This window comes from Lates calcarifer, linkage group LG8 (assembly GCF_001640805.2).
Source record: "Lates calcarifer isolate ASB-BC8 linkage group LG8, TLL_Latcal_v3, whole genome shotgun sequence".
Classification (NCBI taxonomy): Eukaryota; Metazoa; Chordata; class Actinopteri; family Centropomidae; genus Lates; species Lates calcarifer.
Genome location: NC_066840.1, coordinates 11,751,279 through 11,767,491, shown reverse-complemented (window position 1 = coordinate 11,767,491; position 16,213 = coordinate 11,751,279). Strand labels below are relative to the sequence as shown.

At 40.1% G+C, this 16,213-nt stretch overlaps 1 protein-coding gene across 17 annotated transcripts in view; it reads right to left on the bottom strand.

Annotated features, from left to right (window-relative positions):
• The window catches only part of LOC108899128 (protocadherin alpha-C2), a 166,933-nt gene that overhangs the window by 91,530 nt on the left and 59,190 nt on the right, over positions 1 to 16,213 (bottom strand). Inside the window, exon 1 of one of the 17 annotated variants that reach the window (XM_051072325.1) lies at positions 13,438 to 16,007. The exons of the other annotated variants lie outside the window; for them this stretch is intronic. Within the exon in view, the coding sequence (XP_050928282.1) occupies positions 13,438 to 15,795 (2,358 nt within the window). The 5' untranslated portion in view covers positions 15,796 to 16,007. Of the gene's footprint in view, positions 1 to 13,437; positions 16,008 to 16,213 lie in introns of those variants that run through there. 17 annotated transcript variants of the gene reach the window in all.

Below are 16,213 nucleotides of genomic sequence, written 5' to 3'. Positions count from 1 at the left end.
TTAGCCTCTCTATCAATGCACCCACTGTAGCCACTGCTTCCATTAAGTTCAAAGACATTCATAAAATTGTGCCAGTTTACAAATGACCACTAGTGCAAATGGCCGATGGTTTGTGAAAGGCAAAAATATCCTCCACATAATGGAGCTATGCTATCCCAATTTCAGTGATTACACAAAGTCTACAGAATCAGGGCGTATTTACTGTAACCGTGAATCTACAGTAAATAGTAGGAAGCCACTATACCGCATGAACTGCAATGGCGCCGTAGGAAGGAATGATCAGCGTGTGTGTGATTTGCATGTGTTTGTTTGCGTAAGAGAGGTGTGAGAGCGAGAAATGGAGAGGGTGGGGGAGACTAACACAAAGGGAAACAATGTGTGTCTGTGCATGAATTTCATTCAAATATTCTTCATTGTAGAACAGTGAGAATGTCAGTGTCTCACTCTATGAAACATATTCTAAAAACTAACCCAGCAAACAGCAGTGATAGCAGAAGCATAGTCACTGTTTACTTTTACAGACCATTAATCAAAACTGTCAATAGAGGAGGATGTATAAAATGCTTTGGTAACAGCAAAGGTATCACAGACACCTGATTGGTCAGCTAGAATCAATGTGACTGTAATCGACATTCTGATTGGCTCAACGTTGCGCCTAGCGACAAAGGCAGTGTCCGATAGATCTCTGCTTTCACAGGGAGTGCCCGTAATCAATTCACCATCTCCCCTCTAGTATCCATGGTGACGCAGATGCAGCCCCTGTCAGTGCCCCACCCTGCACCCCCCTCCTCCGCACCCCTCTTTATGAGCACTGAGTACATCTGCCAAGGACAGGGAATTTATTTTTGGCTTCTCACAACCTTACAAACACCTATTAAATGTATGTTACATTCGATTGAAACACCTTTATTTTCCATATTGTGCACATTGTGCACACGGTTTAAAATAAATATTTGTTATTCCAGAGGATACACATACTCCCTGTACTCTCTCTGTCTCTCTTATTGTCTTTCTGTGTCCCCCACTCACACACAGAAACAGCCTAAACCAAATAATTTTTGTGGGATTAAGAATAAATCTAGATTTATGGTCAGGCATGGATAACCTAGATTTGTCAATCAAACAGTTCACTGGGGAAGAGGGCAGGGGCTGTGTTTGGCTTAAATCGGACAGAATGGAAAATGGGACAGGACTCACTATCTGTGGATCAATACTGACACAAAAACTCAATAACAATACCAGTCAATACACTACCACATACAGAGTGGCAACATGTTAAATAATTGAATGCACTGACACACAGACACACATGTCGCACAAAGGAAGTGGCAAGTAATTTCCACTTTTTGCCACAAGGGGGAGCATTTTCACTCTTTTCTTTGTGCGCCATAGCAGTTCCTTCATGCGCAGGCAGACACTGGCGTCAGAGGCAGGCAAAGCTATAAAGCCTTATATTAGATTAGCACACTCACACACTCCAAAAATTGTATCAGTGGTACAGATACACTAGCAGCCGTGTGGTGTCTGCCACACATCTCCCCTGCCTGCGGAAATTAAAACGTCAGCTCTCCCAGATGGGGAAGGAGATGTGGATGTATCTAACAATACCTGGACATTTCCATCCATACTGATACATATCAAAACAAAGAGGTAAAGACAGAGATAATTCCATCACCCACACCTGAAAACTATGCAGAATATGTGGTATCTTTAATGAAGTATTAGAATATATTGTAGTTTACAGTATTCATATAGTAAGGACAGCTACATAACAGGAACTGTGAATCATAGTTATCCTCACTTTGGTGGCTCATTTATATTTTCCTTGCATCAGCACATTGTATGTGTATATATCAATTTAGTGTTGTGCAATGTCTATTTTTACTTTCGTATTACTCATGCAGTACTGAATATGTAGCAGGCAGTGCTGCATGTGAAGTGCATTGCAGGTGCAGGCCTGCTGCGCTAGGGCTTGGCCCATTTCTTTAAAAAAAAAAAAAAAAAAAAGGTCTGAATAATAGAGGAGAGTGCTGGCCTGCAGAGAATCTGATGTTGGAAACAGTTGAAATGGTTTTGTGAGGTTGCTCCACTTTCCACAAAAAACTATTTATAAAGTAATGACTTGCCTACCAATCATTTAAGCTCGGTCTCTGTCGCTGCAGAGAATAGCAAACACCATCTTCCACTCTCATCAGCATCAAAACTTAAACAGTTACATGGACATCACCCCAGCATGTGTAGCAACAGAGGCTTCTTATACTGCGGTGAGAATGATAAGGATATAAGAGCATCATGCATTTTAGCTTGTATGTATTGGTTGGTGTGTGTGTGTGTTTGTAACAGAGAGAGACAGAGGGTGTATACAGTCAGTTACCAGTTTATTAGGTACATTTGACTAAAACTAATGCACACTGATTCTATAGTCCTGCAATAAATCCCATCTCCATGATGCTTATACTGTTTTAGAGAGGTGTTACTTCATCTTAATGGATTGAGGCCTGCTGTTGAATTGTATCATGTAATTCTGAGAATTCAGAGAGATTCTGTTTCTAATATTGTGTAACTCCATTTGGTTAGAGTAAATATCAGAGACATTTCACAGTATGATGCAGTACAGTTCAATAGCACCACAAACTACAGCCTCCAATCAGCATCACACACACACACAAGCAAACACCAAATACACAACAGAAAAGAAAATGAATTTAAGAGGTAAAAACTAAACAGCAGCCTGGACATTAGCCTGGAATTTAAGGGTGAGTGGCATCCTTACTCACTCTATAGTGCTGCTGCCTTTCAAATCTACTCTTCATGGCATCATTAAGATGATTCCACCTAATCGCATTAGAGGAGCACCATAGTAGAATTATCACTTTACACACTTCACAGAAGCCTTAATCCAGGACAACTGGGAATGCTGACAGCAACGGCACAATGGAGAGAATGGTTTGACAGGAATTTCCGTATTAAAAACACCTGAAGGAACATGGATACTGTTTTGTCATTTAAAACATTTGGTTCAGCAAATACGTAAATTTCAGACAGTACACAGAGAACCAGTATACTGATCTCACAAAAGTAACCTTTACTGCAGGTTTATATTACATTCTTATTCTTAATTATTATATATCCCTGTTCCATAAGAGGCAACTATCAGTAAGACAAACAAAACAATAAACAAAACTCAGTCTTATCGCAAGACATACAGTATCGTAACAGCAGACCAGACTCTTTTATTCGTATCATGTTTTTACACTTTTTTCTGCTCAGTTTTCTCTTACTCACATTAACCAGATTTTCACTTCGTTATCTATAATGTGATGCTTAAATTATCTAGTCCAGTATCTACTGTGGGCATGAAAGATTTAGTTTTCTTTTTCTTTTTTCCAATTCATCATGTGATCTTGTTATCTGATGTTAAACCCTGCTGATATCTAAACAATCAGACTAAACATACACAACAAGCATGATTTGACACACCAACAGTGACACTGAGGCCTGGGCTGCAGATCATATGCTGCTGTGTGTGAGATGACACAGAAAGACACAGTTACAACTGCTTAACAACTGCATGTAACAGTATTTAAGACCCTTGTTAGTCTCAGAAATTCATCATTATTTAAACGTTTAGTGTAGGAGTGATATACATCAATCCCTTAGATTTTGCATGGCTAAACACAGTCCTTGAATATGTGACATGCACTTGTATGACTAAAACTAAAATTTAAAAAAAGGCAGCTTCTGGAAGAAAACAACTTAACAAAGATCAGCTTTGAAAAATGTAACAACAGCAGGTGAAGAATGACAAAAAACCAATACAAGTCATTCTGCTGCATATGAAAATCATTATTGCTTCCAGAAAGATGCCGTTTTGCTTTAAATCATACAATTAATACAAAGATGACTTTGAGGTTATATATAAGCCCCAAATTAAAAATAAAATACTAATTATTCATTTTCAGTGGAACCATGTTTATGCAGCACAGTACTGTACTGTTTCTTGAAAACAGTAATAATAGTAATCCTGATCACCATAATGATTACTTGTGCTGACAGACACACAAACCAACTAAAGCAGCAACATTAGACCCAAGGCTCTACCTCAGCAGCCACAGAGCTCCATCTTTAAAGCAGACCATGTCTCACACAGTATGTTAAGTGCATCTTGTTCCTAATTGCTCAACAAAGGTTAGATTTTACAACTCATCGTAATAGAACATAATCAGTCTGGCATAAATCCCCCTTTTTTTTATTAAAATGAATATTTTTTCATCTGACATGAAAAGGAAAGGACCATGTAGTGTTTGTATAACCAACAACACAACACCATGACCAATATGTATCCTAACATTCAACAAAAATAACTATCCTCACCTTAAGCCTAAGAAAATTGAGGAGTATTCTGAGTAGTGTTACAGAAAGTAGGTCACTTTCCATAGTGAATTTGTGGATAAACACACACACACCAACACAAACCCAGACAAAAATAACAGCTTTAGTCACGTTGTTTTTCTTAAATTCATTTATATACTGTATGTTCAATATATGGATAAAGTGTGAAAACATGGCAACACATGTGTGAAGCATATGGGAGTTGAAATACGGGGGTACCAGGTGAAAAGCAGTGAAAAATATAAAAACATGCTTCCCATGCTGCATGTGAAGTCCTCATTCACAGCTGTTCAAGTTACTTAAACCTCAAATGGCTGATATAGTCACTCATACACATGACACACACATACACACAGTAAAAGAGGATAGCATCAGATTCTCCTGTTTTTTGGCTGTGAAGAGCCAGACTATGGTTTAGTAGTGCTTCTCATCTCCCTATTCTGCCGCAGTCATAAGGTTGAAAGACAGAGGAAGGTGCTCTGACAAATTTGGCTAGTCACAGCTTCAATTTGAGGAGAAAGAGGAGGTACTGCTGTGTCTGTGGTCAGAAAGAGAGAGGAGAAAGGAGGGTGCTTGATGGAGTAAGGACCAATAGACAAAGCCATGTATCCCAATGGCAATAAGCAAACAAACTAACAGACTAAAATGAAAAAGAGAGGTGAAAGAGAATGAAGGGGACAATAACCCAGCATCTAAAAGGTACCAGCCATTTTATATCAACTTGCAGTTACATGTAGAAACAGGAGGGGGCATAAGAGAGAGTACCAGCAAGAGGAAATCAGAATGCGTGGGAGGAGGAGAGGGATGAAGAAAATCAGAGAAAAGGACTCTTTGTGTAAGAATGAGAATGAATAGATAGCAAAAGAAAGACAAGGATTGGAGAAATGAGCTAGCAAAGGAAGAGAAACCAGTGAAAGGTGAAGATGAGAGGAAAAGTACACGATGCTGTAGAAAAGTGGGGTAGTGATAGCGAGAACAAAGGCAGGGGAAGAGGGAAAGAGAGCGAGCCAGTCGGTGGGAGGAGAGAGTGGGATATGAGTCAGGCTTACAGCATTAACACTCATCTCTCACACCCATGTCTCATTGTTTCTTCATACTCTGCACCCACTTGATAAGGTGCTAGGAAATGTGGAAGAACATTTAGTGATGAACACACATGTAAACACACACACAGCTCAAGTGTGTGTGGCTATAGGGCATCACATAACCTAATCCCCCTAATATCATGATGAATAGCATGACGAGCACTAACCCTAAATGCCCAGGCTCCTGATTTCTCTCTTTTTTTTATGACAGATGGTTCACCTAAAAATAATCACAGCAGACCAACTTCGCAAAATGAAAAGCTACATGTGGGAAGAGATGACTCACCCACTGTACAGAACAGCTCACTGGTTCTCACTCAAAAAGATGATCAGAAGGAACCAAATGATATTCAGCTCATTTTGATAAAAAGAAAACAAATAAGACATTTCAGGCTGTGGCTTTAATCAGTGTTAAAAACAGACTGCTTGTCTGTATCCACATAACCATATCAGTATCAATGTCATGCGATCACACACACAATATCAGCACAGTGACGCTGAGAGACCATAGATCAATAAAATTACATAAGCTTAGTACATACTGACCACATTTTCTAAAGAAAAAACTGTTTTGTAGTAGAACTATTTATAACTGATGTCAGGTGAAAACATACTTTTAAAAGGAAAAATAAAGTCATTTACAACATGACAGTCTGGCTCGCTTGAGTTAATCGAATTGCTTTCATGCAATTCTTGAAGTCTTCACATGAAATCCATTCCCCATTTAGAGTCATGCTTTTTAACTCATAGCAACAGAATGCACTTATTCTGACACAAATACTCCATCGCTGTCAGCTCACACAGGCATGTTCTGCCCAGTTTGACCCGAACACTCAGTGCGCTTTAATTAAACATACTCAAAAAGACATACAGAGCAGTTACTGTATTAGTTTTCAGACAGTTTAGTTTTACTGAAAGCCTTTCAACCAAACTGAGTAAGTGGTTGTCAATCTAGTCTGTATCAAATCACACATAACAGCCTGTAAGTGTTTTTTAGTAAAATTCTGCTTGCGCTCCTAACAGAGTAAAAAAACAAAAAAGCATTAAAAGAAAATGAGAAAGAAAAGTCAACATTACTGTGTTGTTGCCACATTAAATGAGCCAGTAATATACATGAAGTTTGACTAGACAGCTTTATTATTGTGAACCGGGAACAGCAGAGTAACAAGAGTACGCTTGCTATACACTAAACAAGTCTAAGAAATTACCCAGGATTCTTAGTGGGACAGGGGCAAATAGCCTTAGGGGGACAAGAAACCCTGCAGCGAGAAACTAGATCCCTCTAACAGCCAACATCTGATCCCATCCGTGCATGGCCTGAAATTAAAAACAACATACGGTATTAATCAGATGTATGGCACTAAGTGTGTGGCTGTATACCCCATCTACACCACAGTGAACAGTGCATGGAGACTGCTGTAAGAAGGCAATCCTCTTAGCAAGGCTGCTTCCAGTGGATTCCCCTCCTCCATTCATATATTGTTTCAATCAGAAATCGTGACCCCATCCCCTATGTCTAGATCTCAGGACACGTCACTGGACACAACAGTGTGAACTTAAAGTGGATTTTCAACCAACTGTGTCTTCACTAGTTTTCCACTTGATGCCTGGCTGTCTTGCACAGAGCCGTGTGTTGACCCCTCAGTCAGTTCAATCCTCCAGGCATGCTGTGATGACCTAAGCACAGCAGCAGATGTTGTGGCTGTATGAGCACTGATGCCAAACAAGAGCAGTGCAGACCTACATCTGTTCTGATCTCTGTTGATTCAGAAAAAGACTATTTAAATATAGTACAGGGCTAACTGTGCTTAACAAATCTATCAAGCACTGGCTGTTACATCAGACAGACAGATATTATATGTAGGCCTACATGTTGTTAAACACTGTCATTGTGTTAATATTATTATCATTGCAGGTATCTTACTACGTACAGTCTTCAGTTCATTCAAAAATAAAGCAAAAGAACAAATCAGCACAATGTAGCACCCTGAGCTAAGCTCATATCATCCAGCAAGGATTTAAAATGACACATGAACATAGTGTGCACAAATGCTTTTCATTAGTGCAATGTTGTTAATGCTCATAGAGGCTGACCCAGCACCCCGGAGAAAGGCCTCAGTGCCTTGATTCAGCTGCAGTGGAGTGACTCTAAAACGAGAGTGGAAAGGTCCAACCTATAGGACTCATCCACACAGGCATGATTCAATGAACTGAGATGTAATGAAACTGAGGGCTTATATAACCGAGTGTTGAGAGGGGAAAGGGTCAGACCTACTCAGGCAATACCAGTCATGAAATTGATGGGAGTGAGACAGAAAACGAATTTACAGATTTTTAAGGATACCTAAAATTTGTCTCTACTATTTTCTATGATGAAAAGGTCACACATGCTGGACAAACTCACAAATAAAACTACCATATCTCTTTGTCACCATGAAATAGCTAGGTTTGACCCATATAGTGAAGAGCAGTGACTATCCCGGGCCAGTTCACATCAAAGCCACACATGGCTCTGAACCAGTCGCGTCATGTTCCAGGACAAATGACAAGAGCGAAAGGAGCAGTGCCAGGGAGTCTTAGCCCACAGCTGCGAATGTAGCCTACAATGAAATTTTTGGCCCACTGATTCTGATTTTGCCATGTTAGTCAAGAGGCAACAGTGAGAACAAACAAAAGAAAGTAGTACATCTGCATGTCACATTGTTACTAGTTAATTTAATGACATTGTCAAATAGCTGCTATTAAAAACAATGTTGTTTTCTGTACTGTATGAGCATAATGAAGTAGTGTGAAATCAATACCCAACAGTGGGGCATTTTGTGAAATCGCTGTCAGTGTCACACATTAGAGATGTAATTGTATCAATTCAATACTATTCCACTGATAAATAGTGACTTACAGTTAGTCTAGCTTGATATAGATATGTTTCTTTGTCTCTTCCACCAACTCCATGTTCAAAGTACAGCAGCACACAGAGATGCACAAACACTTTATTGACAAAATACTCTAAGCTGCACTGCAGCAGTGCCTGCGTGCTTGCTGACATTCACAATAACACCCTCCTGATTCACCAAAGCCAAGTCACCTTAATAGTCTGCAGAGTGGATGTGCTGATACAAACACACACATGCACACTCACGAGCACACAAACACACAGGGAGTCTACATGTGGTATCAACCCAGAAAACAAACTGTTCAGCAACATCTGGACTGCATACAGTTCATGTGGCTCAATACAATAGAATCTAAAAGTGTATTCATTGAACTACTAATCAATGCAATCCTGATGTAACAGTCAACAACCAAAGTTAATGTAGCCCTCTATTTCCTTTCCTCTATTCAGTCACAGACCCACATCAGTTTAATTAGTAAAAAACACTCTCCAGTCAACCTTGTCAAGTGTTAGTTGACTACTGAGGGAAAGAAGCAAAACCCAGTGACACAGATAAAGAAGATGCTAACTAGCACTCTGAATTCAACCTGTACAATTTTATGTTAATAGATGACAAAAACAACTATTTCTACATTTCTGTAGAAAGACATATCTGATTAGCATTGTTCAAGTACAAGCTGTGAGTGTTGTTGCATTGCCAGACCTAACTCAGTGCTTCTTGTGTACTGTACCAGTGCAGGTCTGGCTAAACAAAACTACTAGGGTTGTTTGTTTTGTATTGTCAGTGTCTGGTCTAAGCTGCTCTGTGTTCACCTTTCCTCTTTTTAAATATAAAGCTGAGGGAGCTTAATGTTACTAATGAACATTATGTACATGGCAAATTATCTGCCTCCACATATCAGCCTTATTAAAGTTTTAAATCGTGCATTGTGCTTGATTTTCTGATTGAACAATTATTATTTTTCTGATTGGAAACTGCAATAAAAATGGGAAAAAGAATGTAAAGAGCGGTGGGAGGGCTTATCCCAGTTATTGTAGAGGCTGTGACTTTAAATTACTGACCTTGTGGGTCAAGGGTAATCAAGGCATACAGGAAATAGAAATGAACAGAGACATGTTTCACAGACAGAGAGATCAGGCAGGTGAACAGAGCACATGGAGGCTTAACGTTTGCAAAGCACAATAGTAGAGAGAGGGGCGCAGATTAAACTAACATCCTGTCTGGAACAACCATGTATTTAATGGAGTATATTGAGTAAGGAATGTGATACAGTTAGTCCCATTATTGAATATCATTAAACAACCATATTACCTCTGTGACTACATACTCAGTGAGTCTGCTCAGTGACATGGTTCTGCCAGTATTACTGTTTGGTCAGTTTTGCATGTTTGGAAGCTGTTGTCTGTGGTGGAAAATTAAACTATCAAATCATGGAAAAAATGCCATTTCTGTATGATATTACAATAGATATTTTCAGTCAATGCAGGACATCTGATTTTTAGTGCAGGGCTCTCATTGATATAAATGTCTCACAGTGGGTGTGTCTTTGTTTCTCTGAGAGTCACTAGTTCACCACAGAAGCATGCTTGCACTAAACTCTGTTTTATTATTCTCTGCATGTCTCTCCCTCTATCCATCCAGCCCTGTTTCCTCTGTGAAAGTGCCTTTCAGTAAGGTGGATTAGACTATGCGAGTGTGCGATGTGCTGTTGTGTGTACACGTGTAAAGTGTGAACATAAAGATAGTAGCTGTTTCTGTTGTACCCTACTGTGTGTGTGTAAATTAGATTACCATCATTGCTGCTGACCTCAATGTGAGTGGCGCCATCCTCCAACAAAGCTTGTGCAATAAGGGAGAATGTGCCCTACTGACACACAACAGCACATGCAGCATCCACAGCCACAACCCTACAGGCATGAGGCACAGCAACGCAGAGCTAAAGAGCATGTGGCTGAACGAGAGAGGACATAGACGGCAGAGAGACAGACAGAAAACGATGGGGAGACAGAAAAGGGTGGCATATGAAAGAGGAAATGAAGGACAAACACATAGAAGCGGGAAAAGGAGGCCAAGAGTGGGATGGGGGAGGGGGCAAAGCTGAGAGTGATATCAATATGGAGGGTGAGGAATGAGGAAAGGAATAGTGAGGAGAGGGGGGGAGTTGCAAAAACAGAGGGAAAAGCAGGCCAGCAGAACAGAACAGAGAGTACTGCAAGGAAGCATAACATCCATATCGTAGCATGTAGCAAAAAAAGGCCAAAGATGGAGTGAAAAATGGACAGTGAAATACAAAGGTCACAATATGACAGACAAGGTTTTGAAAGGCTAACATGAAAAATGATTAAGGGAGGTGGAAGCAGTGACAAGAGTAAAACACAGGGAGAAGAGTTTGGTTTGGAGAAAGTTGTGAGCATTTTTGTATGAATGCAGAGGAAGAGCCACATAAAGTAACTCCAATTCTCTCAGGCTACTAAAACCACAGTTCATACAGTGAATATACCCCTGCTGTAACAGCTGTGTCTCCTCTCTTTCTCCCTGACATTTTGTGTGCCCTTTTACTCTCCCCATGACGCTGAATACAGTTTAATGAAGAAAATGCTCTCACCCACTGAACAAAGACAACATACACAAACACACAAAAACATAAGGGTCATTGCACTGTGAATGATTTTCAGTGCAGACACTCAGCATGCAAACACAATTGCACAGATCTGCTGAGCCAGCCAAGCAGACAGACAAAGCCACTGGAGCAAGCAGCCACACCCCCACCAAAGAGAGCACAGAGAAGGAAAATATATTATGATAGACATGATGTCTCGGTCTCCTGTTTTATTGTAATCAAAATCTAGATCACCTAGTTACACACAGTAGAAGTGTATATTATGATTTCTTCTTTTGGTTGCATCAGTGATACAGACAAACACAATGTGTTGATTCATCAGTGGACCAGGGCACATCCTGTGTTCTTTGATTCTGAATGACACTAGTTGCAATTCATCCACTCCTCCTCTCATCCATTTTTTCTCTCCCAATTGTGCAAGCAAAAATACCGTGGCAAAGTAATGAAAGTGCCTTACAGTTCACTCAGAGACATGTGACCAGCTCACAGTGTAACCAGAGAGAACTAATGTGATCCACTGACATCACTCCACACTTTTAATGAAATGCACTCATTTTTAATCACATCTATAAATCTTTTTCTGAGCATCTGCTGTCCAGGCACAGCTTAGCACTGCTGCTGTACTGCAAAAACACATGATGCCTCACACACTTTTGTATCTCACACACAAACACATGCATAGAAAATAAGTATATATGCTCATGTACACACATAAAGAAGCAGTTATTGCCATGTAGTAGGAGTACAGGACAGAGGAAAGTGTGGACAGCCTCCACATCATGAAGCCAAGCTGCTGCCTTACTCTGAATCAGATCCTTTTCCCTCCTGCTTTCAGATTCCACTCTGGCTCTCTGCTTTATTTCACATGCTGCTCAGTGGATAAAAACATGCCATAAGCTTTCAGCAAAGACCAACTTAATGACAGTTTAAAATACATGTATTTCTGACAGTTATTTTCAAGGTGCAAAATCTAAGGTTGACCCAGTTGTTCGAGAGAGAAGATTATCTCCATACTATAAAATATCTAATTAGAAGCTCAACTGTTCCTGCCTTCACTATCGCTTCTATATCTGCACCATCTGCTGCCTGATTTACAATGGAGATTTTGTTGACATAATCCATGTGTTTCTATCTAAATAAACCCATTTTCATTAAATATTGTGATATGTCTATAAATGAGCCATACAAAAGCCACTTCCCCTCCCCCCTCTTCTACTGCTCTCTCTATCCCTTCCTCCTTCATCCTCTTCCGCTGCTGTTGCTAAGACCGCTGAGCGCATGCTAGTCTGTGGAAACCAGTAGACTCTGAGAGGTGGATCTCCCAGTGTGTTGCTATGGGCAACACACAGTGTTCGACAGAGAATCAGCCTCAAAGCCTAGCATGTAGACTTTCACACATGTGATAAAATATGACCTATTTTTCAGTCACTCAAAGGGGATCATCTGCTCAGAAGCGAGTGTGTATATACTGTATATGTATGTGTGTCAACTGTATACACTCTTTTACATTATCATCAAGTCCAAAGCACAGTAAGTCAATCAAATGAAAAACAGTAAGAATATATTGCCTGCTAATATACAGTCCTGTAATGAATGATGCTGAAGCAAAGAGTCCCAACCCCACCTGACTGGTTGTACATTGTGATTCACTGCACATCAGCCGCAGGCCCCCAACATGGACACATGTTAGATACAACACAAATAGGCAGTGGCTGCTGGAATTAACTAAATGTCAGTTTTATAATCCTTTCCTAATTTCACAGAGCTGATTAAATGAGGCAGTTATTCTGTTTCAAAATGAGCTTATGACCTATGACACAATCACACATGGTCTGAAATACACACTTAACTGTTTAAATTATTGACAGTCAAATTGGTCAGTGCACTGACTACAAAATTCTCAAATCAAATAAAGACACAGATGCAAAGGACAAAATCATTTGTTTTGTTATGGGGGAGATTTGGATGAGGGTTATTTTGTAATGCAAAGCACAAGGGTAGATATTACTACTTAAAGCAACATCTCCCTTATCTTGGTAATTAGATTGTCCAGTATTTCATCACACTACACAACATTAAAATATTTAATTCATTAAAGAACTCTATAAGGCTTTATGATTTCTTGAGATTAATTAGATTGTAATGTACATAAGGGCACAGCAGCACTATTTGCAATGAGATCCAACCGTACAGCAACCTCCTCATTTCCCTCAGTGATTAATTTTCTGTAAACCAACAACTTAACTCAGCAGTTGCATGAGAACACAGAACCTCCTCATTTCCCTTGGTGATGAAATTTATATGCCTGTAGTCCCTTTCTATCCAGCTGCTTTGACTAGGTGGTGTGATTCAGTGTTTTGGGGAAACTTAAATCATTAAGATCTGCATCTCATTTATCTCTAGCATTCATACCAGAACTGCCCTGATATATAGCAGCCTTTCTTACCTCCTCAGATGTCCTCCTCCTGTCAGGAAGTACTAGTGTATTCGCATGGCTGCCTGGGACTATAGTAGATCCTATACTCATCCTGGGTCCAACTAACATGTACCGTTTGTCTCCAGATCTGTACTGGATACTGTGACACAGTGTCCCATCATAATTAGTCTCTTGTAGATATTTAGAAGTATAGTCTGTCGATTTTGAGCACTGCATTGCAATCAGCACAATGATACTGATGAGAAAAAGTGCTGAAACTGAGCCCAAAGTTATCATCAGATAAAAAGTCACATTATTCTCCTCATCTGCTTTTGCTGAACTTTTAACATCAGAAGCTGCAAAAGCCTCTTTGGGCTCCACAAGTTTGACAATCACAGTAGCTGTTGCTGAGAGTGAAACGTTTCCATTGTCTTTCACCAGTATGACCAGTTTATGCACAGCCTCGTCTGTCTCTGTGAATGAGCGAAGTGTTCTGATCTGTCCTGTATAGCGGTCCAAACCAAAGAGACTGTGGTCAGTAACTTCCTGCAGTGAAAACAGTAACCAGCCGTTATATCCTATATCAGCGTCATAGGCTCTGACTTTAGTCACCAAGTGTCCTGCGTTCACATTGCGGGGAATCTCCTCCACACCTTCAGCAGAACCGTTAGAGCTGACAGGATACAGGATGACTGGAGCGTTGTCGTTCTGATCCAGAATGAACACTTTCACTGTGGCGTTGCTGCTTAATGATGGAGTTCCAGAATCTGACACAATAATGTGGAACTTGAAGGTTTTCAGTGTTTCAAAATCAAAACTTTTTAGTGCCAGAATATCCCCATTTTCAGAGTTGATGTTTAGAAATGAAGTAACTTTTGTATCTTCACTTCCATCTCTCAAAATGTGATAAGAAATAAGGGCATTGTCATTTTCATCACAATCGGATGCCCTCACAGAAAATAATAAAGTTCCTGGAGTGTTATTCTCCATGACATAAAACGTATAGGGGGCCATAGAAAACTGTGGACTGTTGTCATTTACGTCAGAAACAACAACACGTATTGTCTTTTCAGATGATAAAGCTGGATCACCTCCATCTTTTGCTACTACTGTGACATCATAATGAGACTGGTGTTCTCTGTCCAGAGACGATCTAGTGACAACAGAGTACATATTATCTTGTAGAGACGGATTTAAGGTAAAAGGGACATCCTCACGAATAAAACAAATAACTTTTCCGTTCAGCCCAGAGTCCAAGTCACTAACACTAATCAGTGCGACTGTGGTTCCAGGCTTGGAGTCCTCTGGAATAGCGCTAGAAAATGATGTTACCTCGATCTCTGGAATATTGTCGTTTAGGTCAACTACATTTATAATTACGCTTTTGTCTGTTTTTAAAGGAACGGCGCCCTTATCAGATGCCTTTATGTCGATTTCATATTGGTCTTTTTCTTCAAAATCTATCAGTCCTTTAACAGTTATTTCACCAGTTTTACCGTCTATGTCAAAAAGTTTTCGCAATTTACCATTAACATTACTTCCAAATGAGTAAACCACTTCACCGTTCAAACCATCATCTAAATCAGTGGCGTTCACTTGAATGACTGTCGTTCCAATTAGCGAATTCTCCGGTAGCAAGACAGAATAAGAATCCTTGGTGAATACGGGCAGATTGTCGTTAACATCCAAAACTTCAATTAACAACTCTGTAGTGCCTGTCCGAGGAGGTTTTCCTCCGTCGATGGCAGAGAGCGTAAGCCTATGATGTCTGTCAGTTTCTTTGTCTAGTGATTTTTGCAGGTACAAAATGGGAATTTTACCATCATTGGCCCTGTCTTTCACCTCCAAACGAAAATGATCATTCTGACTTAGTTTATACTGCTGAACAGAATATATTCCACTATCTGAATCGCGCGCAGCTTGGAGCTGGAAGCGTTCACCAGGCAGCGCTGATTCAAATATCTCTAGACGCGTCTCATTTTCAGGAAAGGTGGGAGTGTGGTCATTTATATCTTGAATTTCTACCGAAACATAATGGATTTCTAACGGGTTCTCTAGCACAGTTTTCACATTTATCAAACATGTGCTAGTTCGCTCACACACCTCCTCCCTGTCTATTTTCTTATTTACGTACATAATGCCATCGTTCTGGTTAACCTGGAACACTGGCTCATTCGACCCAGATACAATGCGAAATCCCCTAGCTTTCAATGTACCGAGATCCAGACCTAAATCTTTGGCTATATTTCCAACCCGAGTGCCTGCTTTTAGCTCTTCAGAAACGGAGTATCTTGTCTGTGCAGTACCAACATCCCACAACATTAACGTTGCTGCCACGAGAGCGACCAGTCCCGTCCGCCATACTCCACCACCTCCTCTTCCTGCCATGTTTGAAGGGGAAAATGTATATAAATCCACAAAAATCTGAATATAACTAAACTGTAAAACAAACGTCAGCCATCAGCAAAATAAACAAAATACATACAAATAAAAATAGTTGTCAGACAAAAAATACTGTGCAATGTACAGATCCAGCATCCAATTGCCACAGAGTCAGAACACTGCCTTTAACGAAAAATTGCCAAACTACCTACGTTAAGGGGAGGGCTTCTTCAGAAGGACATACTGTATAGAAATGCAGCCGTGCTTGTGCAGTGACATCATGCGACCAGATGCTGCCTAGCAGAAAATGCAAATTACCTCTCTGAAATGAAATAATTTTAGACTGATTTCCTATATTTGCCAAGAATACAAGTACATGAGAAAAATTCACGGAACAGTGGCAACTTACTTTCTTGTACAAAGC